The sequence below is a fragment of the Lingula anatina genome, chromosome 2 (genome assembly GCF_051362555.1).
Source record: "Lingula anatina isolate TDL-2025a chromosome 2, LinAna3.0, whole genome shotgun sequence".
In the NCBI taxonomy this organism is placed as follows: domain Eukaryota; kingdom Metazoa; phylum Brachiopoda; class Lingulata; order Lingulida; family Lingulidae; genus Lingula; species Lingula anatina.
In genome coordinates, this window is record NC_141768.1 from 10,493,383 (window position 1) to 10,520,028 (window position 26,646).

The window sequence follows — 26,646 nt, forward strand, 5'->3', positions numbered from 1 at the left end:
TCCCATTGTGCTGCAAGAAATTCCCTTTTAAGTGCTTTTTGTGTATACCTCACCTGGTGATTCATGTTTGATTTTTCCCTATTCATGTCTTAAGAATACAAGTGGCAATATTGAGAAGATGTTATCTAAATTGGTTCCTCATTGATAATACACTGGATTAATTCTCTTATGATTATGTATGATACATTGGTTTATATGCATGCATTTTCAAATGTTCTGTAGATAAGATATTCTATTTTATTTAAAATTATGCTTTACATATGGCCAACTTCTATAAATTGCCATCTGCACATTTTAGAATAATTTCCCTGCTTCTTTTGTTGTTTCTGAAGATTGAAGAAAACATTTGATTATCCCTTTTATGTCCCTAATGATCAAAATGGTGGTTTTTCTCTTTTTTATTTTTGGAAGGGAGATATCTTCTTTTAAATGTATTACAATAGCGTCAAAATGGAACAAAAACAGTTCCTTGCAAATTTAGCAGCATATTTTGATGATGCAGTTAGCTTTAAAATTGTTTAAAATTTATTTTAGATATGTTTTTGCTGCCATTTTGTGATTCCATACTCATCTGTTTCTGTAATTAATATTAAATTTACATATGTACAGTGTGTGGAACTCCAATGTCATTCGAACCTCTTTTCTTGTCACAACAGATTTTACATTTTCTGGTGGATTCTTAATATTTGTGGCTATGAAATGTTTTATTTTCATTTCATTTCTGATATTGTTTCTTTTTCTTATTTATGGTCCAGAATCTGTCAATTGCATTTATTTAAACACATCTGAAAAGCTTTTTCCAGCTTAAAGAGAAATTTAGGCCTTTTGAAAGGCTTGCACATCACCTGTATTCAATTATTAAAAATGTGGAAAAATCTGTTAATTATCCAAATATATTTTGTGCCAATTTTGGACATTGAAATATTTTATGATGGAGTATATTTAGATTTTTTATATTGTTAGGGGCATGATTTGGTAGGTATTAACTGTCAACAAACTGCTTTGTGAATTTTTTTTAAATAAATCCCCTTCTGCTCTTTGTTATATAATTTCATTCATTCTATTTATTTTCTCTCATTTTAGGCACTTCCAAATGGCACGTTTTGATGACACGGATGATGACCTAGAAGATGAATGGGTGGGAGGTGCACCAGCCAGTTTTAACAATCCTCTCTATAGTAAAATACTCTCCTGATTATCATTTATCATCATCCTGTTATTATTTGTTTAGCAGGACATCAATATTTTTTGGATTTTTAAAAAAATTATTGAAAGGAAGAAGATTATATTTAGATTAATTTATTCAACAAAAATATGAAAAAGGAGACTCATTGATATGCCTTTTTAAGTATCTGTCTGTTGCCCAAGAAGATCATGCACTGATTTAAAGTAATTAAAATAGGGAGTGATTTTGATGTATAACCACATGTATGATCTTAAAGCAATGCTCATAAATGTGTGTAGAAAAGGAAATGAATCTGAATGTGCCAATTTTAACCCGTTTAAAGTGATAAAAGGATGATATTCAGAGGATTAACACTATTGAAGTGAGATCATTCTTGGTATCTTCATTATCAAAGTATCATTTATTTTTTAGTGCTAGAACCCAATCTCACTCTGAGAAGAACCTCTTAAAATTAGATCTGATTTTTAGATTATGATTCTCACTTGATTGCCTAAAGTGATATCTTTTGAAGGCCATGAACTCCAAATGAAAGCACAATGTTTGTTGAGATAGTGGTATTGACACATGCTTTTATGTTTTTGTTTCTTTTTACTGAATTTGTACATGCCATAAAGCAGTGCAATTGATTATCAAATACATTTCAGTTACAACGTCTGTGGTTGAAAGGTATCTTTTAGATACTATTAAAAAAAGAGATTTTACTTGGATTAGTCATTTACTCAAATTCTCTCTGACCCAATATTTCATGTTCTGTTTTTGAATGTAAATGTACCTCTTTGTCTTTTGGTTAAGTTAAGTGATAAAGTATGTTTAGCCTTGATTGCAGAGAGTGAGGGGAATTAAAAAAAGAAAATGTATATTGATCCAAGCAACATGGAAACAGAATGAATTTAATTAAGTTATTAATAATAAGTAAGTATAGTATGAAGTCCATTAACAGTTTTTCAAAATGAATGCTGTCTAAATGCTCTCATGAATGCTTCATATTTTCTTGGTTGTTGATATTTTGAATATATTAATATGATATTTATAAATATATTGTGTGAGTTTTTATATCATATCAAACTGGATGCTTTATTTTGTTTGTTGGTAGGTGGTAGTAATCTGCAATGTTAAAATACAAAAACTGATTATCTCCTGAAGCATAGATTACATTTGCCACATGATGTCTGTAAAGTGCTCTTATACAGCCCATAAATCCATTTTCAAGTGGCATCTGTGCAGAGGCAGATGACCATGCGAAATCATTGGAAATTGTACAGATTCATGATAATGATAATGGTTGAACCTGTTTTTAGTCTCTTCCCTACCCTTGTTGGTAGTTTTGTAGCAGGCATAACAATGGTATAGATGTTTAAAACTAAGTGTAATTCAATAGCATAAATTTGAAATTGATCTTCCAAAATTTGACCACAAGGGTAAAAATGATAGGGGGCCACACAGAAGGTGTACTGCAACTGCACTGAGACTGAAATGGATTCGTACGATATCAACCAAAAATAAAAACAAAAAAAATATTCCCCACTTGACCGCCGTAGCTCACAGCTACTTATAATGTCAAAAAATTGTACAGAAAATTGTGTACAATTTCAACGTACGGCACCAGTGGCAAATGTAATCCAGGCCTTAGCAACACGAAAGGCTGCAATTTGTTTTGAATTAGCACAGCTTCATTGCATTGGCAGTGGCATGTTTTAGTAGAGAAATGTTACAAAGTATTAACTTAGCACAAGTTGAGTTGCCAAAAAGATGGCAAACATTTACTGTAACAGAGAAGTATACATGGGACCCTCTAAGTAACATAGGTCTCTGCTTGTACCAACTAATAGTCATGGACTATACAAACTTATTGTCCCTCTCTTCAACCCAATGCCATTAAAGTATTATTGAGTTCAGTTGCATAATATATAATGATAAATGTAGATTTTAGCCCTTATACTTCAATATTCAAGCATATCTTTTTCATACTAGATTTATAACCTACTAATAATAAATATGATAAGAAAAGTAATCTTTCACTTTGCAAGTTAAGTTTATTTAAGAATTGGTCAGGACTGACCGTCCTAAAAATGAAATTTAATTCTAAAAATTTCCACTGAATACAAATTTATTTGTGTCATACTAATTGTTTCCCATATTTTTTGTACTATAACTTTTTTACTTTACCACTGAGCATTGACTCTCCAATTTTTTGTCAAATTTGTGTTTGTAAATATTTAGTATTTAGTTACCAAAGGACATTTTAAGAAATATTTGTGAGTAAAATGATTTTGTATTGTATCTAAGAGTATTGATGATTTAGGTATATTATATTTTACCATAAAATCGAGTTGGAAAAATCTGCTTCCGCCATGTTTGCAAGAACTGACACTGCCCAAAAAGCAAATTTGAGTGCTCATTTGTAATACTTTACCCCTAAATTATCTGGTCACATTTCTTTACAAGGTTATCTTTTTTTTTTTTTTTTTTTTGTTTCCAATTGGAGTTTTAAGGTGCAAATTAACGTTTACTTCATATTAATTCTGAAACACTGAATATGCTTAGATCTGATAATGTGTGAAGTGATTTTAGTATCAGGAAGGAAGGAAGGAAGCAGCTATTAGGATCTGAAAGTCATTAATTGTGCCAAATTAAATTATAAAATATTTATGAGCAACATATGGCAGGTATAACATTTTTCTGCGCACAACATGTAGCATGACTTATGTTAAAGATTTTGACAATATTCCCATTCACTTGAAAAATGTGGGCAAAACAACATGGTTATTAAGCTAAAGTTTAGATGTACATCACAATTATTGTAATTGATATTATGTCAACAGTGTAAAATACTCTGCAAAGTTAACAACTAAAATTCTTTAATGTTCTCACGTCCAAAGTTTATTTCTCTTCAGTGATTGAGATATTGGTAGTATGTTACTGTAATGTCTTATAAAGTAATGCTCCTTCAAGTTGTTAATTTCTCATTTACTCAAATTTATCATCAGTTTCAAGTCATTCCTTTGCACTAATTTTGCTTGGCATGCAACTATATTTTAATACTGATCATTTATATTCGGTACATAAAGATAAATATCTCATATATTTCACTTATTGGTAGCTTGGAAAATGTGTTATTCTATGATACTGTTTATAACCATTGCTCTTAAGTCTTAAGATGATACTTATAGTTGAAAGTAATGATACCTAATCATTATTGTTACAGTGTATCATTATTTCTTATCATACATCATATATTATCCCAGTGTGTTAATGTTATTCAGAATTGTATTAGTTCATTTTAAAGAGTGTCTCTGAATGTAAATTGATGTTTGCTTAATTTCTTATGAGGTTTAAGAAATCAACTGAATTTTCTCTTAAATACGTATGTAAGATTATAAGAAAAGAGCTTTTATGAAATGAGATGTGTATGTTCAAAATTTCTTTGAGATATTACGAGTTAACTGTAAATTCTAGTCGATTCTAAGATCGTCTACATGAACAGTTCAGGAAATCAACTGAATTTTCTCTTAAATATGTAAGATTACAAGGAAAGTACTTTTATGAAATAAGATGTGTATGTTCAAAATTCCTTAGTTCATGACACAAGAGTCCTCAAATAGGAATCTGCATATTGTATGTTTGCATTTGTTATGTATACTAATTTAAATAACATTCCATATTTGTGTTGGTGCATGTATTGTATTATTGAAAGTATGTAATCAAAAAGGTGGTTGATAAATAAATACATTCATAATTACAGCTATAGTTGAAAGGTTTAAAGATTTTACCCAAACTCTTTGCCCATGCTCTAAAACAATATTTGTACGCCAAAGACCTTGATATTTGATAATGCCTTATCTTTTTGGCAAGCAGGAAATCGGCCGCATTTCAAAATGGTATCATTTAGGAGTGGTATGGTCTTGGCAAATTGAGAAACACTAGTAACTACCTAATGGAAAATTGGAATAAAAAGTGGACGAAAAAGGAAAGAAATGGGCAAGCACCTTGATAGTATTTTTCCTGGGTTTTTGTGAGTTTTCATGTAAATAAAGGGGTCAAAATCTGGATGTGGGTGCTTTCAATGATGTCAACTTGTTTAGCCATCTAAATTCCATGGTTTAAAAAAGTTTGATTACTCTAAGTTATAACACACACATACACGCACACACACACTAAAAAAAAAAAACAGTCAAAAAGATGTGAAATGTGCACTTTTGTGTCAAATTTAAGGCCCTTTAAGTCCTACACCTGACCTTCCAACCCCCACCCCATCCTTTTCTCCCAATTTTTTTTTTTGGGGGGGGCATACAGTTCAATTTAACAATATGCAGAATTCTGAAAATTTTAAAAGAGGAATTTTTCAAGATGATGTGGTTAACTATAAATAAACTATTATGTGAATGACGTCTATTCAACAACATCAACATAATGTTTCCATGTGAAGTATTTTGTTTACGGCTGATGCCTGATAGGGCATCTGTTGTCTGGCAGAAACCACCAGCTAATTTCCCATTGACAGCCATACTAAGAAATGCCTGCAATACTGCATGAACAAAATAATTGGGTGAAACATTTCCTATCCCCATGGACAGCAGAGACATTGACATAACTCTCAATGGCACAAAAATATTCTGTCATTAAGCAAACTTTCTTAGGAGCATTACTTGAACATGTGCACCCCTCTGTTTGTAAACAAACCACTGCACCGCTCACAGTCAGTAGCTCTCTGCCAGAGGTCTCATGACTGCATAACACCTGTGCCTGGTCCTGAAAAAAAAAACTGGCTGTACATGTAGTTTACACCCTAACCTGATAGTTGACACCAAAATAAACACTAGCAACACACAAGAAAAGTCAGGAAAAAAAATGTGAAAAAGCACTAATTTTCTTTCAATGAACTAAATTTGTCTATAACAGTCAGTGATTGGTCCCTTCACAGAATCCCCCCCCCCCCCCGCCCCCCTTATTACCTTCTGACATCAAAAATTAAAACCTTGATACACTGCCAACTGCTCTGCACAATATGACTGGGAATGGTCTCTTGGTGACTCAGTACGGTCAAGTTGAAAATGCAGTTGCTGTATGTATGGGCTACTAAGCCAATATTGCACCTGGTGAGAAAGACACAATTTCATGAGTGATAAAAAGTTAAATGCAAATTTCTGTGCCTGAATTTGCTTCAATTTGTGTTGAAATTTGGACACATGATGCTGGACATGTGTGAAAATCTGAGATAAACATCTTGACTGGTTGTGACTAGTTTTTAAGTGCACTTTGCTGACGAATAAAGTGAGAAAAGTGGAAAATTACTGATAAAAAGATTTAAAAACATTTAAAAATTACTGAAACTCAAGTGCAAGGCTAATTGTCACGACTGTTGTTTGTTTGTGTGAGGACAGTAGTCACTTGCTTACCACATGTACATGTACAATTAATGCCGTGACGGTAAAGGTAGCTGGAAAAAACGAAGAAAAAGTGTATTTGTGAAGGGACACATGCTAGCCTTTAGAAGACAGGAGTCTGAAAGGCCTCCAGAGTCCGTTGTGAGAAGATACATCAGACCCAGCCAAGAGTTGTACCAGGGAGCCTCCTCTCCACCCCCTGTCGGGCCACCAACAACCCTTAGCAGCAATCCTGATGCACCCGTCACACTTAGACCTAGGAGGACCCAGCCAGAGAGTTAATTTGTCCAGTAGCCAGTCACAACCCCAAGATAATGAATACAAGTTGGTTTCAGCAGAAAAAAATGTCAATCTGGTCAACAAAGTCTTGTCAGAGCATACAGCCGAGTGCACTGGCTCGATCAGTGGTTTGGGAAAAGTGGCAGAGAGCATATGTGGGGACTAAAATGTGACACATGTCAGTACAGGACAGGGAAGCAGAAACTATATACAATGAAGTCCAAAGCAAGTAGCGTGGTCGGAGAGCAGTAACAGTGAATGCAAGCTTTCAAACAACAGTCGGTGGTTGGTCCATTTAGTGGTTTCTGCCCTGAACGGGCACGGCTCTCAGAATAAGTCGGAGCTTCTCTTTCTGTTCACGCGAGAAATTACGTGAGTTAACAGTAAAGTCTAGTCGATTCTAAGGCCGCCTGCGTGAACTGCATGAACTAGGTAAATATACTGTAATAACGGATTAAAGTTTCTAAAGGTTTCCAGATTCAGTCTTTAAAGGACAGAAAAGAACTAACTTCAATTTATGCCAATTAGGCTCTATAAACCAAATAACAATGGTCAGTGACCTTCCAACTCGGACAGTCTCTCATGCACTCAGCTTGTTTGTTTTTCAACTTTGACAACTGATCAAGTCGATATTTGTGACATATTTTACCTCGGAGAACGCTCTCCCTTTGTTATCACTTTAAGTCAACCTCAAACGCATTCTTCGTTATCACAGGTTAGTTTTTTATTATACCATCGATGAGGTGGAATAAAAACCTACAATAGTAATTGTAGTCATAACACATATGTTGTCTATATTTTTTATGTTTTTAGTAAACACAGGCGACATTCCGTTAGTTTTTTTAGGTTCAGGGATCATTTTGTACTGATTCTTATTGTCTGCTGTAAAGTTTCATATAACTACTGGATCAGCCCACCAGGATTAGTGTTTTGATCACTTTTGATGACAGCTGTATGAAAGTTATAGAAGTCAATAAATTGCTTTCAAAAGCAGAAAGGGATCTTACTGGAACATGTTATAGGATTATGTGCTCTGCATATGTGTTGGGATCATTATGAAAAATTGAATTGACTGAAAGGTAAACAATATACCTAATATATAATAATTATGTATTGTCAGAATGTAGCAATGAATATATAGTTATGTGATTTTTAAAGTAGGTTTATTTATATTTATATTGATAATAACTCTGCAGTTCTTAGTCCATCTACTTTAACTTATGAATTTATATTTCAGGAATTGTGTCACAGTAAAAACAAACAGTGTAACCTAAAACCAAATATGGAGATGTAAGCAACAAGAAACCAGTCACCTCAAGATCTTTATTGATCATGACTGCTGTGTTTTGCTGGGGTGGAGCCTCCCAAGGTCAGCTTGGACTAGGGGGCTCTGAAGAACAAAAAGCAGTACAACCTCAGCAACTGGAGGTTTTTCAAGGCAGAGAAATCCAACAGATCAGCTGTGGTCTGGAGCACACACTGATTGCATTGAAAGATGGTAGCTTATACAGCTGTGGAAGTAATACTTATGGGCAGTTAGGGAAGGAGAAAAGCAGTGGTAAACCAGGTATTGTCTTTTCTGATGTTGTTGTTAAGTTCATTTTCACCTTGTGTATCTACTATACAGATTGGTTGAATATCAAGATGTAATTCTGTAGTTTGTAATTGTAGCTTGGCATCAGTGCCATGTTGCTTTAAAATTTTCTCAAAAACATATTTTTATTCCTGCACTTTTGAGACAAATGTTGGGAATCATGTTGTCCTGCCCATCCATGGGTCTATGGGTCCATATGTCTTTGCGTTAGGAGGAGAAAGCAGAAATTACTGACGCAAAGACATATGGGTCCATATGTCTTTGCGTTAGTAATTTCTGCTTTCTCCTCCTAGACCACCAGAGTTCGGAAGCTGGAACTTTGGGGATTGATAGATCTAACATCAGGGATATCCTTGGGCATTTCAGAATTTTGGTGCATCTTGGGGTTGAGCTGTCACTGGGGGGTCGGTTAGTTCTAAATTCTTTTCACTTTGTATTTTCTGTGTACTCCTAGATCAATACAGTTGGGATGTTGAAAATTTGGTGATTGGTAGACCCGTCATCAGGGATGTGCATAGGCACTTTTTAATTTTAGTGTGCCTTGGGGTTGGGCTGTTTCTAGTGGGGAGGGGGGGATTGATTCTAAATTCTTTTTACTTTGCTAGGTTTACTTTGATGTCATGGACAACTCTATGTCTATTACTCTGTTTCAGAACTAGTTGGTGCATTTGAGACGGGAATGGTGCGTTTGATAGCATGTGGAGCATATCACAACATAGCAGTCACTGACAGCAAGCAAGTGTACAGCTGGGGACAGAATTCTCATGGACAGTTGGGCAGAGGAGAAGCAGATAAAAACTTTAACAGAGTGCCAAGGTTGTTGAAAGGATTCAGTGCCAGTAGCTGTGTTATACAGGTTGCCTGTGGAGATAAGCATACTGTTATATTGACAAGAGGTGAGGCAAATTGTTATAGACAAGTTGGCAAGGTAACCGTACAAGTCTGTGCTTTTTGGCTATTTAGCATAGTTACAGTGCATTATGATGTAAGTGAATTTATGATTTGAAAGCAACATCTTGTATCATCTGTGATGTGCTTAAAGCTAATATGATGATTTATTGCTGCTTTCATAGAATTTACAAGTCATGCCTTGAATCTTAAGTATCAAATCACAATTTCTCTTTACACATCACTGGATATTTATATGTAAACCATTATAATTGAAATATATCAGTATTAACCTGATGGTAAATAAATTATTTTAGATTTTCTTCTCAATTTCTTTATTTTCAGATGGCAGTATATTTGTGTGCGGTGACCATAGTCATGGTCAGCTTGGTATGGGCAATCTTCCTCAGGGCAGACTGGACTGTCCAGTGAGGCTAAAATGCATGCTAGGATTACCTATTGGTCAAATAGCCGCTGGTGGTCACCATAGTTTTGCATTGACCTTGTCAGGGACCCTGTTTGGCTGGGGAAAAAATAAGTAAGACCTCAGCCTGTTAAGTTGGATATAAAATAGTGATACATTTTTTGTTTAAAATAAGAGTAGTGCTGGGTATGGTCTAATAGAATTTTATCAACCAATGTGGTCTGTTATTTTGTGATGTCATATTGAATTTATGTGATTTTTTTGTAATAATTGAAAATCCATATTAACTTATTTGAAATAAAGCATAATAATAGACGCAAAGAAGAATGTAATAAACACATTTTAATGTCTTTTAAGTTTCCATATATTTTTGATGCGTTTCATGTGAGGACTTCCTCATTAGTTTTCATGACATTTTTATCTTTTTCATTTTAGTTTTGGTCAGCTAGGCCTTGGTGATGAAAAAGGTACTTGAGATTTTTTAAAAACTTATTTAATGGTTTGATTATTTTTTTTTAATGATTACACAATATTGTTAGCACTTATACAATGTGTTTCAGAGCACTATCACTCTTGTTTTAACAGTTGATTAGTCATTATTTACCATATTTTACCCAGTATTTGTTTTATTTTAGATCGACTTTTTCCAACACTGGCAAAATCCGTCAGAAATCAGAAAATCAAGTATGTATGTTGTGGAGAGGATCACTCAGTGTTGCTGACACAGGTACATTTTAAACATTGTTGACATCTGCTTCCCTCTTTATATCAATGACAAAATTTTGAAAGTGTGACTCTTGGGTTTAAAAATTCAGTTATTTGTTTAAGTTGATATTACTTCGGTTAGAGCTGATATAGTTAATAACAAGACTAGTTTCCTATACAATGGCATTTTGCCTGATGAAAATTGCAATGAGACAAAGGTATTTAATGAATACATTTATTTTCTTTTAGGAGGGTGGAGTGTTTACTTTTGGTGCTGGGTCCCATGGCCAACTGGGACACAACAGTTTAAACAACGAACTGCTGCCTAGGAAAGTGTTTGAACTGATGGGTAGCGAGGTCACTCAGATAGCAAGTGGGAGGTAACATTCAGGAGATATTTTCTTTTGAGAAAATCACAAATATTGTTTTGCATGTTATCACTTTTCCTCCTTAATTATGAAGTAGCTAATATATATTAATATAATATCATGTATACTAGATCATTTTCATGAGAAGCATTACTGATCACACAAAACTTTGCAGATATGTTAAATTGTTCAGTCACTAGACTACATAGTCATGACAATGACTTGATCACCAGAATTTAGCAGAGAACTATCTGTGTATTAGTAAGTATTTAAATATGAAGTCCTTGTTTCAGGAGACATACCCTAGCACTGGTACCATTAAGAGGAAGGGTTTATTCATTTGGACTTGGTGCCAGTGGTCAGTTGGGCACAGGGAATACCAGTAACTGCAATAGTCCATCCACAGTGAAAGGTCCTTGGGTACCTGCAGTGGTCACCAATGGACCGTCCAGTTCTGATAGCAGCATGGAAGTGGATGACACCAAATCAGAAGCATATGTGATAAGGACTATTTACAGTGGAGGGGATCAGTGCTTTATGTACACTGCCAAACCTGATCTCCACATGCGTGCTGAAGATTTCCGGACTCAGAAGCCACATTATACTTTACTCACATTGAATGAAGATGTTGTAGAGAGATGTGTGGCTGTTCAGAAAGACGCCAGACTTCCACTGGAGGTGACGGCGTGAGTACTGCTATGTGTCATTTTGATTACACATGAAAGTTTTCGAAACGTTGGGCTCTAGTAAAGTGCCTCTGAAGTGATTTTGTGAGTGTATTATCATGATTTTTGTGTTGTGCAGTTAATAAAGATAATGAGATTATTGTGCTTTGAGATATACAAAACTTTTCCCTGTATATTGGAATGTTGAACTGTTCAACTATTGACCATGTTTTCCATCAGTTTTATTTGTAACCGAATCTTATGCATTTTTATGATTTAAACAGTTTCACACATTAGTTTCTGAAATATTTTATTCCTTTATTTCAGTGACCTGGAGATGGTTTTCTCTTCAGCGTCTTGCTTAAATGGCTCTTTCTTACTCCGGTAGGTTCATTCAGTATTTATATAGTTTTAAAAGATACTTTATAGCATATAAACATTTTGAAAGAATTCTTTTTGTGTAATGTCAACTGAGAAAGAAATCTCTCATTTAGAATAAAAGTATAAGGTGAAATATAATCTAGTTGTCTTACAGTGAGTAGCAGTTTAATTTCATGTTGATACCCCTGAACTTTTTTGAAATGCATTTTATGAAAAAATATCCTTTTATGTATAAATATAAATTTTCAGTGATAACAGACATTTAGGAAGTAGCAGGCTTAACCATGGCATAGACTTTGATGCTGCTCAAGAAATTTTTCAGATGCTCAAAAATGCTCCAAATACTTTAATATCCCACCAAGTAAGTCGATTTAAACTCCTTTCCTTCCGTCAACTGGAGTAGAGAAAGTATGTATATCATGAGCAGGATGCCTTGCAATATCTGTCATCTCCTTTGACTTTTTAGACACTAATGAAGCAGATGCTGACATCTGCAACATGAAGCGCAGTGCATGGAAACTTGGAATGATTGTAATAAAGATGGAAAACACACTTACAATAAATTAGAATCACTGGCAGAATGTATGAAGAAGGATGATTAAACAAAATATTATAGCAGTCTCTTACATTATATCTACAGAATATCATAGCTATAATTTACAACTGGGTGAATCACCCTTGGATCGGGGAAATAAGAATGCAATTTTTTATTCAGGGATTTTTCTCTGATATTCATTTTCAGATATGTGCAACATTGGAACAAAAACTACTGCCCAGTTTACCTAGTTCTCCACCAGATATTGAAGCTATAAGACTGTATTTAGTGCTTCCCTTTTGCCACATATTTGAAAACCCTAATTTTTACAGTACCATCATCTGTCCATTTGGGCAGTCCATTATCAGCTTAGACAAGGTAGCAACAAAAGTGATTGGTAAGTCTGCCTCTTTATTTATTTATTTATTTTTTTTTTTTGTTTATTTATTTTATTTTATTTTTCTAAGTCAAATTGTGAAGCATCATATTTGTTTAATTACAAGTCATTCTCAAAATAAACTATGCCTTTGTGCAGATGTTCAGAAATGTAAGACATGTCTGATTATTGTTTCTTTTCTTTTAGATCAATGGTGGTCAAAGCTCAGATCGAGAGATTTCAAAAAACTTGTCACTGTAAGTGTTTTGATGTGTTTCACCACTATGAATTACTTGAACAAAAATCTTTATAAAACCCACATATTGCATTATGATTCTTTAACTTAAAGTCCTCTTTTTCTCCCAGTTCTACTGTGCATGTATTCCTAGCTTGGCATTGCTTTAGAATAGTTTATCAATGAATTATGGTTTAGATAAATGAAAAGTTCTGTATTGAATTTGAATGTTTGATTCATTTATAATACATTTCTGGTATTTTATATTATTTCAGATTTACAAACAATGTGTAGTGTTCATTTTACAAGAACCTCATGCCAAGAATGAGTTTGAGGTAGGCAGTCTGTATGCTTACTTGTTTCAGTTTGTATTTTGTAAAGCTTACAAAGGATTCAGTTACATAATAGTTAAACTTCAAGTTGTTTTGGACAAATCATTACGTGAGCTTTAATTTACCTCTGAAAGCAAGTCAACACTGGTGAAATAAAGTTATCCTTCAGATATAATATGAGGATAAGGTATTTGCCATAAGGAATAAAATTTCTTAATGATATTTTTACTCCCTAGGTACTGGTTAGGCAGAAAGGATTGCATGTTTCAATGGAGATTCTGAGGAAACTTTATACAGTATGTGTCTTTCTTTGATTTGAATTCAAATTTTTATATTAAAAAGGCTCTTGTTGCAATGTTCTAATTACACATTTTTGTATTGTTCCGTTAGATTTTGAGGATGAACAGAGGATTCTCTTATCATCGTCAGATATATCTGCCTTTAAGATAACGATCAATAGTTGCCACTTTAATTAAGACGAGCATATTACTGTGAAAAGAAAATAGAACTGAAGTATTTTATTTGTTTGATCTAGGTAAATGATGGTGGTGGACAGATCATCCCATATGACAGTTTCTACATCTGGGAATTAAAGGACAAAGTGGACATCAGAGCCGACTATGTCAACTGGATTCAATCAAAGGTTAGATGATTTTGAAAAGTCCATTTTGCAGTTTTGCAACCATCCCTTAGCGTATTTTTTTAAAATGAAATTTACTTACTTCCATCCCCCATAAAAATCAAGTATATCGTCAACTCATCCCCCACATTGAGAACTATGCTAATTGTGCTGTTGTTAATGTAGCAGTAATCTGGTGTAACAAATTGCTGTCCAGAAGTACCTCTTTTGAGAGTATTTGACCTTTCATTTTTTTCTGAGCAAAATGTTAATAGCATTTCATAACCAATCAAATAACTGATTTTTCCCTAAATGATTACACATACAAGGTTTATTGTTAATTCAATATCCACTTCATATATAGATTATTTTAGGATTTCTTTATTTAAAATTTTACCCAGGGCTCTGGTGGTATGCTGTCATTCTGTAATTTTCCCTTCGTGTTTGATGCTCAAGCCAAAACACTTTTATTACACACTGATGCAGTCATGCAGATGCAGGTAAGTCACATCATCAGAAAGGTACTTAAAATGAACAGAAAGGATGAAATATTACAGTGTATTAGGTTTCAGTCTCTTATTTATATTTTTAATATATATTAATGATTTTATTTTAGAAATTGATAAAGTGGGTGCCAATAATATATCACGTTTCTATGTCGGACTTTTTGGAAGACAGACATTGGCTAAATTTGAACTATTATTGCTTTAACGTGGACACTTAGCTGGCTGTTGATGAAGTCCATCGGAGGAACTTTAGCAGTTTGTTCATTCCAACCATTGATCCTGTCAACCCGTGTTTGGTGCTATACATTGATCGCAGGAGTGTGGTTCAAGACACAATAAACCAGCTTGCAAAGCAAGGCAGCACAGATTTCAAGAAACCTCTCAAAGTAAGCACCCATGCAGCTGTCAGCAGTTTATTTATATAGTTACATAACTGCTTGCTTTTTCATTCCAGTGTCATTGTATACTGTATGTATTAATGAAATATAATGATGATAGCAATGAAACTGTATATTCATAGATAAATTGATTTATATTTACTTTAAATTTGATCACTGTTGAAAAGTTACCTTTATATACAGTTCACTTCTTAGTATGGTCTGTATATTATTAAATGTTTTCATCTGGCATTAATCTTTTCCTATCTTTTCCTAAGCTTGCTGTATAGAAATATACACCATGGAATGATGATTGCTCTGCTTGATCATATGATAATGTGCATTTCTTGCATCTTGTATTTTGTGTCTTGACAGTCAGTTTCTTCTTGTGTAACTAGATTTATACTATATTTATGAAGTTTTTTAAACTGCATGTGTGTAGAGTTTTTTGCTTCGTTTCATTTTTACTGTTTTCTGCTCAGGGAATCTGGTGTGTGTGTGTGTGTGTGTGTGTGTGTGTGTGTGTGTGTGTGTGTGTGTTCATTCGTATGTGTGAGAGAGAGAGAAAGAGGGGATGCCAAATATGTTGATTTATTTTCCCAGTGTGGCTTTTTATAAAAAATATTTGCCCCTGTTCCTCTTACTGACAGCACTCTTACTGCTTATTTCACTATGAAATATTGTTGGTGAACAGTAATGATTGAAAACAATACCATTATCTCATTTCTTTAAATAATGAGCTAAAGAAAATTTCTTTGGGATGCCGTGGCCTGCTGTGGCTTGAAAAATAGATTTTGCTTTGGCTTGCACTTGTGCTTATGCATAAAAATTTTGACCCAGTTCTACTACAAATATGCATGTTGAGAAGGTTTTTAAGTTATCTGCATGGTGAGAGTATGCTTACTTTTTCTAGGTGATAATGAAGGGAGAAGAAGCTGTGGATGCTGGGGGAGTGAGAAAGGTATGTTTGGTGTGTTGTGATGGCTTATTCATGATTTTACTTCAGGGTATTTCTGGCTTTCTCGTTCTAGGTGGTGTTTTTGGGTGAGGAAGCTCAGGATGAAGGTGGAGTGAGAAAGGTGTCTGCAAATTGAAAATTATTTCATATTTTGACCATGTTTTTTATTATTTGACTTTGTTTATATGATTATTATTTTTTATGGAGTATGTTCTTATAGTTTCCAAGTTTGTATGTTAATGCTTGTTTTAGATTGTTACACATCAGGTTATATTAAGGTGTTCCAGTGTTATATTAATGAAATGCTTATTTTAATTAGAATTGTAATATGATCACCAGTTGATTTTATCAAGTTTCTTGATTTTAAGTGAAGCACTTGCCAAAAGACAACAATTTCACATTATCTTACATCATATGTGTTTTGTCATTTTTGTTTACTGTATCTTGGGGTTTTGTAGGAGTTTTTCTTGCTGCTGTTGAGAGAAATCTTAGACCCCAAATATGGCATGTTTAGGTACTATGAAGAGTCTCGAATGATTTGGTTCAATAACAAGGTATGGCTCAACAACATTTATTTAGCAGTTTTATTTTGTATGCTGAAAAAGCTTCAGTGACTATAAGGTAATATTTTGGAAATTATTCTATACCATCCTTTTCCCCCCAGAATAGTAGGGGAGCATTATGTCAACTTTTGGTGGTTCATTTAACACCATTCTTTTGTTTAATATTCTACCAGTTTAAATCTGCTATAAATTCATAATTGTACCACCAGCGTTAGCGCTGGCGGTACACATGGTTTCGGTCCCGTCCGGATCGTTCCGCCGGCTCCGCCGGCTCCGCCGGACGGCTACCGTTACCGCTTCTCCTCCTAGACGGTAAGGGCCCCCGTACCCATCTCTTGGATTTAGGTCACCTATAATCTCAACTCGTTCCACGTAAAATTTGGGCTTTGTCGGTATTGGGGTCTAGGTGTGGCACTCATTGCAATGCACCCTTGTCTAAAAATGGCAAAATTAAATGCTAATTATCTACCCTACGGAAGGAATTATGGGAAAAATTTCTACAGACGGCTTTCCAAAAGTCATATGTGTAGATTTCAAATATGCCCTTGGATTTGACCTTTGACCTTTATTTCAAGGTCAAACGGGCCAAAATTTTCAAAAAAATTAATTTTTTTACGAAAAAAAAATTATTTGCCCTGTTATTCAGACACCACACAGACTTAACCAAAAATATTATTGGAAGTTGTTACCCTTCAGGTCATCTTTCATCTCCGTGAATTTGGGGTCAATCGGTGCATTTTCACGGGAGTAGCGGCCATAAGATACTGAAACTGAAAACTGTCTCTAATTCGGGAACCGTTAATGCTAGAGACCCATTCTTTTTTGCATTTTGTAGAGCATGTAAAGCCCAACACTGGAGGTGGTCTCCGTTTTTTTGTATTCCATACGGTTTTCGAGTTACGCTGTATCAAAAAGTACATATTGGTGGTGAAAGCAAAATGTGCAGTACGGTAATGGATAATAAATTTTGAACTCCAGAAAAAAATATATATAAGGCTTGGCAAAGCAGACAACTCATGGTCAAAAATAACATTATTTCATCAAATTTGAACTTCTGGAACTTCAGAGCACCTCCCATTTCAAGAATTTTGACCAAAATTACCTTTTCTTTATTTTAATTAATTTTTTTCTGTAGGAAATTTATGGCACATTATGGTAACTCCAAAATTATAACATTTAGTCCCTTATATCTCCAAAACTGACAGAGATAGGTCCATAGTTACTATTGAAGTTGAATAGGAAGTCATATACTGGCAATCTTACTGTGACCTTGAAATTGACCTTTGACCTACTTTTCACCATGAACTGAACTTTGCAAATTTTGCTTCCCTTTTATCTACAAAACTGGCAGAGATATGTCCATAGTTACTATTGAACTTGAATAGGAAGTCATATACTGGCAATCTAAATGTGTCCTTAAAATTGACCTTTGACCTACTTTTCACCATGAACTGAACTTTGCAAATTTTGCTTCCCTTTTATCTCCAAAACTGGCAGAGATAGGTCCATAGTTACTATTGAACTTGAAAAGGAAGTCATATACTGGCAATCTAAATGTGACCTTGAAATTGACCTTTGACCTACTATTCACCATGAACTGAACTTTGCAAATTTTGCTTCCCTTTTATCTCCAAAACTGGCAGAGATAGGTCCATAGTTACTATTGAACTTGAATAGGAAGTCATATACTGGCAATCTTACTGTGACCTTGAAATTGACCTTTGACCTACTTTTCACCATGAACTGAACTTTGTAAATTTTGCTTCCCTTTTATCTCCGAACCTGGCAGAGATATGTCCATGGTTACTATTGAACTTGAATAGGAAGTCATATACTGGCAATCTTACTGTGACCTTGAAATTGACCTTTGACCTACTTTTCACCATGAACTGAACTTTGCAAATTTTGATTCCCTTTTATCTCCAAAACTGGCAGAGATATGTTGATAGTTACCATTGAAGTTGAATAGGAAGTCATATACTGGCAATCTTACTGTGACCTTGAAATTGACCTTTGACCTACTTTTCACCATGAACTGAACTTTGCAAATTTTGCTTCCCTTTTTTCTCCAGCACTGGCTGAGATAGGTCCATAATTACTATAGAACTTGAATAGGAAGTCATATACTGGCAATCTAAATGTGACCTTAAAATTGACCTTTTACCTACTTTTCACCATGAACTGAACTTTGCAAATTTTGCTTCCCTTTTATCTCCAAAGTTACGCTGTATCAAAAAGTACATATTGGTGGTGAAAGCAAAATGTGCAGTACGGTAATGGATAATAAATTTTGAACTCCAGAAAAATAAAACATAAGGCTTGGCGAAGCAGACAACTTGTGGTCAAAAAAAAAAAACATTATTTCATCAAATTTGAACATCTCGAACTTCAGAGCACCTCCCATTTCAAGAATTTTGACCAAAATGACCTTTTCTTTATTTCAATTATTTTTTTCTGTAGGAAATTTATGGCACATTATGGTAACTCCAAAATTATAACATTTAGTCCCTTATATCTCCAAAACTGGCAGAGATAGGTCCATAGTTACTATTGAAGTTGAATAGGAAGTCATATACTGGCAATCTTACTGTGATCTTTAAATTGATCTTTGACCTACTTTTCACTGTGAACTGAACTTTGCAAATTTTGCTTCCCTTTTATCTCCAAAACTGGCAGAGATATGTCCATAGTTACTATTGAAGTTGAATAGGAAGTCATATACTGGCAATCTTACTGTGTCCTTAAAATTGACCTTTGACCTACTTTTCACCATAAACTGAACTTTGTAAATTTTGCTTCCCTTTTATCTCCAAAACTGGCAGAGATAGGTCCATAGTTACTATTGAAGTTGAATAGGAAGTCATATACTGGCAATCTAAATGTGACCTTAAAATTGACCTTTGACCTACTTTCCACCATGAACTGAACTTGCAAATTTTGCTTCCCTTCTATCTCCAAAGTTACGCTGTATCAAAAAGTATATATTGGTGGTGAAAGCAAAATGCGCAGTACGGTAATGGATAATAAATTTTGAACTCCAGAAAAATAAAACATAAGGCTTGGCAAAGCAGACAACTCATGGTCAAAAATGACATTATATCATCAAATTTTAACATCTCGAACTTCAAGACACTTCCCATTTCAAGAATTTTGACCAAAATTACCTTTTCTTTATTTTAATTAATTTTTTCTGTAGGAAATTTATGGCACATTATGGTAACTCCAAAATTATAACATTTAGTCCCTTATATCTCCAAAACTGGCAGAGATAGGTCCATAGTTACTATTGAAGTTGAATAGGAAGTCATATACTGGCAATCTTACTGTGACCTTGAAATTGACCTTTGACCTACTTTTCACCATGAACTGAACTTTGCAAATTTTGATTCCCTTTTATCTCCAAAACTGGCAGAGATAGGTCCATAGTTACTATTAAACTTGAAAAGGAAGTCATATACTGGCAATTTACTGTGACCTTGAAATTGACCTTTGACCTACCTTACGATGAATTAACTTTGATTGTACCATTTTAAAATAAAAAAAATTTTTTGCATATTTTGAAAATTCTTGTTGATTGCATTTTTACAGCTTGTCAAGCACAAGACTGGTGGCTGTGTCCCTTACTTTGTGTATGTGGGGGTCTATACGAATGCGCTTGCTCCAGCTGGTGGTACAATATTCGGAGGCGGTATCGCCTCTCTGATCCTCTAGTTGAATATCTTTGCAGACATTTGAAGATCCGGTCATGTTCTTTCTTATTGGGGTTCTCTGTGGTCTTGCCATTTACAACAATACAATCATTGATCTGCCTTTTCCTCAAGCACTCTACAAAAAACTGCTGAAGAGGTATGGGATACATAATGATCATTTTTTCAATTTTTTTTTTACAGATTAAAATCTGATTTGTAATCCAAGCAGTAAATGTTTCAGTTTTAACCAGAAATGATCAAGATAGTTTCAACTAAAATTTAGTTTTTGTGTTCAAAAGCTGAAACTTTATTGCAATCCCCCCTCCCCCCGTATCTTTTGCATTTTAAAACTGTGTTGACCAAGTAGAGGGAGATGATATTAAAGAGATTTTGTTGAGTGAAGTGGGGTTGCTTCATAAACATCTGCCTATGAAAGTTAAGCCTAAACCATGATTCTGTATTTTGTGTGTTATTGAAGCATAATAACTTAATTTTATCATTCCTAGACCTGTTGTGATGGATGACCTCAGGGAACTCATGCCAGATGTTGCCAAGTAAGATTAACCTTCAGTTCACCCCAGAGAGAGAGAGAGAGACTATTTTAGAACTTTTAGCCTTGGCTTTAAAAGACAATATTCATGTGACCTGAAGATAATGTGCAGTTGCACCTGCTCTAGAAAGTATTTGCCTGGTAGTATCCATTTAATGGCAATTCTCTAAAAATGCATATGATTCCAAGGGAATTTTTTTCTTTTTAAGAAACATGCAAGAACTCCTGGATTATGAAGATGATGTTCAAGAAGCATTCTGCCTCAATTTTGTGGTAAGCTTATTTCTTATCTTTTGACAATGAATGACCAAAATAAAATGCTTTATAAAAGGAAACATTTTAAGGAGGGTTATTGCTATCTGTTTTGAAGGTTTTGACTGTATTTTTTACAGATTGTTCAAGACAACTTTGGAGAGCCAGAGCATATTGAACTGATACCAGACGGAGCCAACATTGATGTCACTGCCGAAAACAGGTGAAATTTTTTATCTTTAAATAGTTAATAATTGCCTTTATTTAAACATTTAACACAAATTGTAGATGATAGAATGACATAATAGAATAACAATTACACTTAGTCTAGTTTCTAGGTGTGAACCTTTGGCTGTACCAGTACTTTCTATTTACAGACATCAATATATAGATGCCTACATTGATCACATCTTTAACAAATCTGTGCAAACACAATTTGAAGCTTTCCATACTGGCTTTCTAAAAGTTTGTGGAGGACGAGTGATGGTAAGTTATCACCATTTGCTCTTAATTATGGAGCTGTTTTCTCTGTATTACCTGAGATCATTTTAAAGTAATCAGAAAACGGAAGAAAATTAGCTTGAGTACAGCAGCTAATTTTTGATAATTCCCCTTTATATGAATGATGACATGAATTGCAACAGCTTTGTGTATGTAATTGTAATGTTGTTCAACCTAAGGTATTCTTGTCTTATATCAACTTTTATGTTATACAGTTATTTCAAAGAAAATGTTTAATCTGGATACTAAGAAAATATTATCCAAATACCAACCTCCCTCCTGTTATATAGGACCTATTTCACCCAGCAGAGCTTCAGGCCATGGTGGTTGGAAATGAAAACTATGACTGGGAAGAATTGGAAAAGGTGATCACATTTTTCTTTCACTTAGATTTACTTCTCATGTTATTTTTATATGTGGTAAATCAAGTTTAGACCAATTCATCTTAGTCAATTTATTTCTACTCGAGTTTGTATATAGACATCCTAAAAAAGTAATCAGAAGCATGCTTTGTCAGATTTAACTATGTTGTGCAAATGTGCTAAATGGAGAACTTTACTTTTTAGACTGCAGAATACAAAGGGGAATACTGGAGAAATCATCATACCATCAAAATTTTCTGGGAAGTCTTTAGAGAGATGACAGTTTCACAGAAGAAGAAATTTCTATGTAAGCACTGTACTTTAAAATGTTAAAATCAAGTACTTCTTTCAATCAATTTTTCAATCTATTCAATCCCATATAGAGTACCTTTAATGTTTTATTTCTGGTGCCTTTAAATTGAACTTTAAATATATGTAAGGTGACACTACGAACAGAAATTACTTTTTTCCTTGGTTTGGAGAAGATATGGAAACTGTTCACCAAGCTGTTAACTAAAAATTTGCGTTCTTTTTACTGTTTCAGTATTTCTCACAGGCTCTGACAGAATTCCAATTCTTGGTATGAAGGCAGTCAAGGTAAATATGCATTGGACTCAGTTTATCCTCAGTCAACACTATATTATATATCTTAGAAGTAGTGATTTAGCTTTACATCTTTTTTTTTTTTTTTTTTTTTTTTTTGTTGGTTTGGGTAATTTTCATTATTTTATTTGTAATTATTTCCTAATGAAAAACTTTTATTTTTTTTAAAGATCTTTATCCAGCCTACAGGAGGTGGAGAGGACTATTTACCAGTTGCTCACACATGCTTCAATCTCTTGGACTTGCCAAAGTTTACCAATAAAGACAAATTAAGGCAGAAACTTCTCCAGGCCGTAGAACAGAGTGAAGGATTTGGGTTGGTTTGAAACAGCTATATGTGATGAAGGCCATGATTTAAGTGGTCCATAATCATGATTGTAGCAAGGTTTCCTGGATTCGGTGTTTAATTCTGAAAACTGGGTTGGATACTAGTACTTGTAAGATATGATGTATATTTTAGCTCACACAAGTGTCAACCTTATACCAGCTGTGATAAAAGGATTATCCAACTTTTGCATTGCATCGTCTTTGTTATGTTAACCGAAATATTTTCAATATTTTTGTATGGGTCATTTCAACCAGTGAAAGTTTCAGATATTTTTGATTTTTGCAGTAATTTGCAATTTTTAATACAATCTACTGGACAATTAGGGTGTGATTTTACTGGACTTGAGTTAAGACTGGTTTAAGGGCTGACTTTCACAAATTTTGAGTCCATGGATTTCAGATCCCTTGAAATCTTAATCTTAGCGATGGGTTATAGAATTTGCTGAAGCCCCCCCCCCCCCCCCCCCCCCCCTTCATGACTTCCATCTTTTTTCAGCTGTTTTATACGAAAATTACCACTTTGGTAACTCCTTACAATGGAATGAAATAAAATGAATCCCCTGAAAAGAAGAAAATGCCTAACCTTGTGGACATTTTCCAAATGAATTAAGTGAAAAGGCATACAGAATATTAAATTTAGTTAACCACTTATTCAAGTTCAATTTTAAGAGGCCCATCTTAACACATATCTTAACAATATGAGGTATGTGGGGATGTTTTATTCTGCATGCAAATTCAGTTGTTTTAAATGCAAGTCTTAAAATGATACAGTTATTACCAAGGTCGAATTTGCTTGGTTTTTACAGACTGAATGTCTGTTAATACTCTACATTGTGTATGTGAGGAAAACCCCTTGATTTATTTATTCATCAATGATAATAAATGTGATGGAAAATATAATTATAAACAAACAATATTTTGTCATTACACATACCTTTTTTATTTGTTTGTACAAAATAAAGTTTTAATGCTAAGAAAAAATCTTCAAGCATTTTCCCTTTACAGCAGACATGAGGCTGAAATAAAAGCCTCAAAATGGATAATTGACTGATTAAGAGCATAAAACTCTTAATATTCCATCATGTAAAAATGTAACTTAAAGCATAAATTTCCTGTAACACATAAATCCTTACTACCAGTTTCCTACACAAATTGATTCCAAGTGCCAAACGATAAACCAAATTAATCACTTGGTAAGCCAAAAAAGGACTTTAAAACTGCACCTTCAACCTTTTTTGTCATAAATTTGACCTACCCTCCAGTCCTTCCAGTTCTTAAAAGCCTGCCATATGATGTAGTCCTGTTTGATGTCTAACCGCTGCATGTGAAATAGCATAAATCAAATGAGAGGTGACAAAAATGACCAGGTATCATGTATGGTATAGAAAGTAAACAAAAAAAAATCTATTTAAATATTTTTCGGGAATAATAAAACTGAGGTATAGCTATTAATTGCTTAACTGAAATATATGGTGGCGTATGTCAGATTTAAGGGCAATAATTTGACATGCCTTCTTGCTTTGTATGCATCCTTTTAAAATTCATATATCTGTCAAACATTACACGCATAATACTGATTTATTTTAAAAAAAAAAAAAAGAAAAACTAATACTCCAGATTTTGCACTTTGGCATTATCAGCAGGTATGAATATGAACTTAATTTCCTGGCCCTGCCCTGTCCCTTCACCAATTGTGATGGTCTGCTGTTTAGGTGATGCCCCTGAGTGAGTTTGCTGGACGGCCAAAGTCTCAGACTGCGAGGTGACCACTGACATCTGACCAGAGTGACCTGATAATAGACTGCCACCTGTGTGTATTGGCTGTGTATGATCAGCACTGCTCTCAAGCTGCAATAACTCTTGTTGAATGTTATCCTCACTGGTTGAGTAGTCCGTGGGGTGGGGGTGGTCATTCCCCTCCCCACCATGAAGACTTGATATGGCCATCTCTACACCATCCATGTTTGAGGAAGGCAACAGAAAAGTACTGTCCATAACATGAGATGTTGGAACTTTTGTCAACTGACCAGAAGGCTGGACAACATAAAACGGTTCATGGGATTTCATATGCTCTTCCAGTTTGTTCCGTCGATAGAATCCGCGATGACACAGGCTACATTTGTAAGTAAACTGATGATTATGCACTGCATCCATGTGCTGCTTAAGATTGGATTTCAGAGTAAACGTTTTATCGCACTCTGGGCACTGTACTCTCTCTACGCTGTTAGTCTCGTGAATCAGTCTTACATGTCTCCGCATGTTGGGACCTTCAAAAAAGCCTTTACCACAATAAGCACAAGTGTGTGACTTCTTCCCAGTATGTGTCTTCTTATGTTTGTAGAGAGTTTTAGCTGTTGTGACTACCTTGTGACATTCATCACATTCATAATGTTTGTTACGTATGTGTGCATCTTGAATGTGATCCTGCAGATAGCGTGCATGTTTGAACGACCTGGGGCACAGGTGACACAGGTGCCTTTCTTTTAACTGGTGCACTCTGTACTTGTGCTCTTTTAATAACTGTTCACTGTTGTAGGCTTTGAAGCATTCGTCACAGTGATAGGATCCAAGTTTTTCACTGTGACATCTTTCTGTATGAGTATGTAGATTCACCACCGAAGCACCACATAGCATACAGATCACCTTGGAATTCCCTTTCACAGCATTTAGATATGCAGACTCTTTTGGATGTTTTATACTTATATGAACAGATAGATTTTTCTTGGATGTAAACCACCTCTTGCACAAGTTACACTGATCATTTCTTATGATCGTTTTCCTTTTTGTTTCTGCTTTAAGACGAGATATATAGTTTTCAAAATTATTATCTTTCTGATGTGCTCTCTGGACATGTACAGCAAGTCTATTTCTTGCTAAAGTTTTCCCACAAATTTCACATTCTGCAATTTCCACATTTAATTTTTGCTTGTTATTCTCTAGATCAAAATTCCCCACCTCGACTGGTCCTAATCCCTCTAAAACTTCAGTTGATACTAAACTGCTCTCACAGACCTGTGAACTATCATAATCTAAGAATTCCCCTTTTATTTCCTTAAGCAGTGTAGAAGGTTTCTTCTGTCTGGAACTCCTCCGTCTGGCAAATGTCTGAACATCATCCACAGATCGACTTTTCTCTTTGTCTACATCCTTACTTTCTATAGGCACTGCTTCTGTTTCAATGACACCTAGAATATAACATATAATTTACTCATACTTCCAATACAAATTTGAGTGTAGCTATATGAAGGCTTTAACAGCCAAGGAAATAGTGAACTACAAAGCACGACAAATCCCATCAATTTACACAACAGTAAGCACAGATGGAAAGAGAACAACTTTGGACTTTTAACATTTTTACTGATAAAATGATAATGAACTTTAGTTCTTACTCACCATCATTATATGATGAAGGTTCGGCTGAATAACTTTCAAGATGACTGACAGTCTGTAAATGATGTAGTTTGCGCTTTTTGCTTTTAGTCTTCTTTGTTAGTCTTGTGACTTTGTCCGTTTTATGACTTAAATTGTTTGGAGCAGCATTTTCCTCTCGTTCTCCATCTTTAAATAGTTTCCTTTCCTCGTTTGTTCTGACAATTTCACTAATACGAAGTATTTTGCAACAGTACCTTTTCTCGAAATCACTGGCTATATTGCCAGAAAACATTAATTTTAAGCTTGGTGACTTCTCGGGAAAAGACTCGGTGATCTTTTGAATTTCTATTCGTCCATTCTCATGATTTTGCTCGTCAAGTGACGTGTAGGATATAATACTTTGCGTGCTTTGGCTGTCTAACTGAGAAATGCACTGAAAGAATGTCTCTGGCAACCACAGCTCTAAACCAGACACGCGATTTTCGGGGTTTTCCATGGACAAAGAAAAGTTGGAAGTTAACTCACTGTCTCAATGTTTTCTGTCGTAGTGGTTAACGAAAGAAGTGCCCGGATGAACAAGATAAGCCGGTACCTAAACTTGCCCTGAGACGAAAG

At 34.6% G+C, this 26,646-nt stretch overlaps 3 protein-coding genes across 12 annotated transcripts in view; 2 read left to right on the forward strand and 1 right to left on the reverse strand.

Annotated features, from left to right (window-relative positions):
* LOC106176960 (uncharacterized) overlaps nt 1–4,927 on the forward strand; it is a 28,786-nt gene extending 23,859 nt beyond the window's left edge. For all 6 annotated transcript variants that reach the window (XM_087005000.1, XM_087005002.1, XM_087004997.1 and 3 more), the window contains one exon: nt 1,084–4,927. In XM_087005000.1, coding sequence (XP_086861126.1) covers nt 1,084–1,195 — 112 coding nt within the window. In that variant the 3' untranslated portion in view covers nt 1,196–4,927. The remainder of the gene's footprint in view (nt 1–1,083) is intronic.
* Nucleotides 4,928–7,082: 2,155 nt separating this feature from the next.
* On the forward strand, nt 7,083–23,640 carry LOC106164222 (putative E3 ubiquitin-protein ligase HERC4). 5 transcript variants are annotated; one of them, XM_087005008.1, is made up of 29 exons: nt 7,084–7,281; nt 7,687–7,928; nt 8,087–8,416; nt 9,097–9,339; nt 9,677–9,869; nt 10,191–10,222; nt 10,391–10,482; nt 10,710–10,840; nt 11,122–11,514; nt 11,821–11,877; nt 12,124–12,235; nt 12,617–12,806; nt 12,993–13,042; nt 13,296–13,355; nt 13,589–13,648; nt 13,888–13,995; nt 14,373–14,471; nt 14,696–14,863; nt 15,768–15,815; nt 16,271–16,366; nt 20,103–20,221; nt 20,571–20,618; nt 20,824–20,887; nt 21,007–21,089; nt 21,244–21,352; nt 21,658–21,732; nt 21,934–22,036; nt 22,274–22,326; nt 22,503–23,640. In XM_087005008.1, exons 3-29 carry the CDS (start codon nt 8,182–8,184, stop codon nt 22,656–22,658), a joined length of 3,177 nt encoding a protein of 1,058 aa, XP_086861134.1. In that variant the 5' UTR covers nt 7,084–7,281; nt 7,687–7,928; nt 8,087–8,181; the 3' UTR covers nt 22,659–23,640. The 5 variants fall into 5 exon arrangements, with proteins under 5 accessions (XP_013397515.2, XP_086861134.1, XP_086861135.1 ...); XM_087005009.1 differs by having other exon boundaries at nt 7,740–7,928; XM_013542061.3 differs by lacking the exons at nt 7,687–7,928; nt 15,768–15,815 and adding an exon at nt 15,886–15,933 and having other exon boundaries at nt 7,083–7,281.
* LOC106164223 (uncharacterized) lies at nt 23,576–26,599 on the reverse strand. The gene is made up of 2 exons (XM_013542065.2): nt 26,053–26,599; nt 23,576–25,844 (listed from the first exon to the last, which is right to left on the reverse strand). The coding sequence occupies exons 1-2, from the start codon at nt 26,525–26,527 to the stop codon at nt 24,265–24,267; spliced, it is 2,055 nt and encodes a 684-aa protein (XP_013397519.2). The 5' UTR covers nt 26,528–26,599; the 3' UTR covers nt 23,576–24,264.
* Between the last annotated feature and the right edge of the window lie 47 nt (nt 26,600–26,646).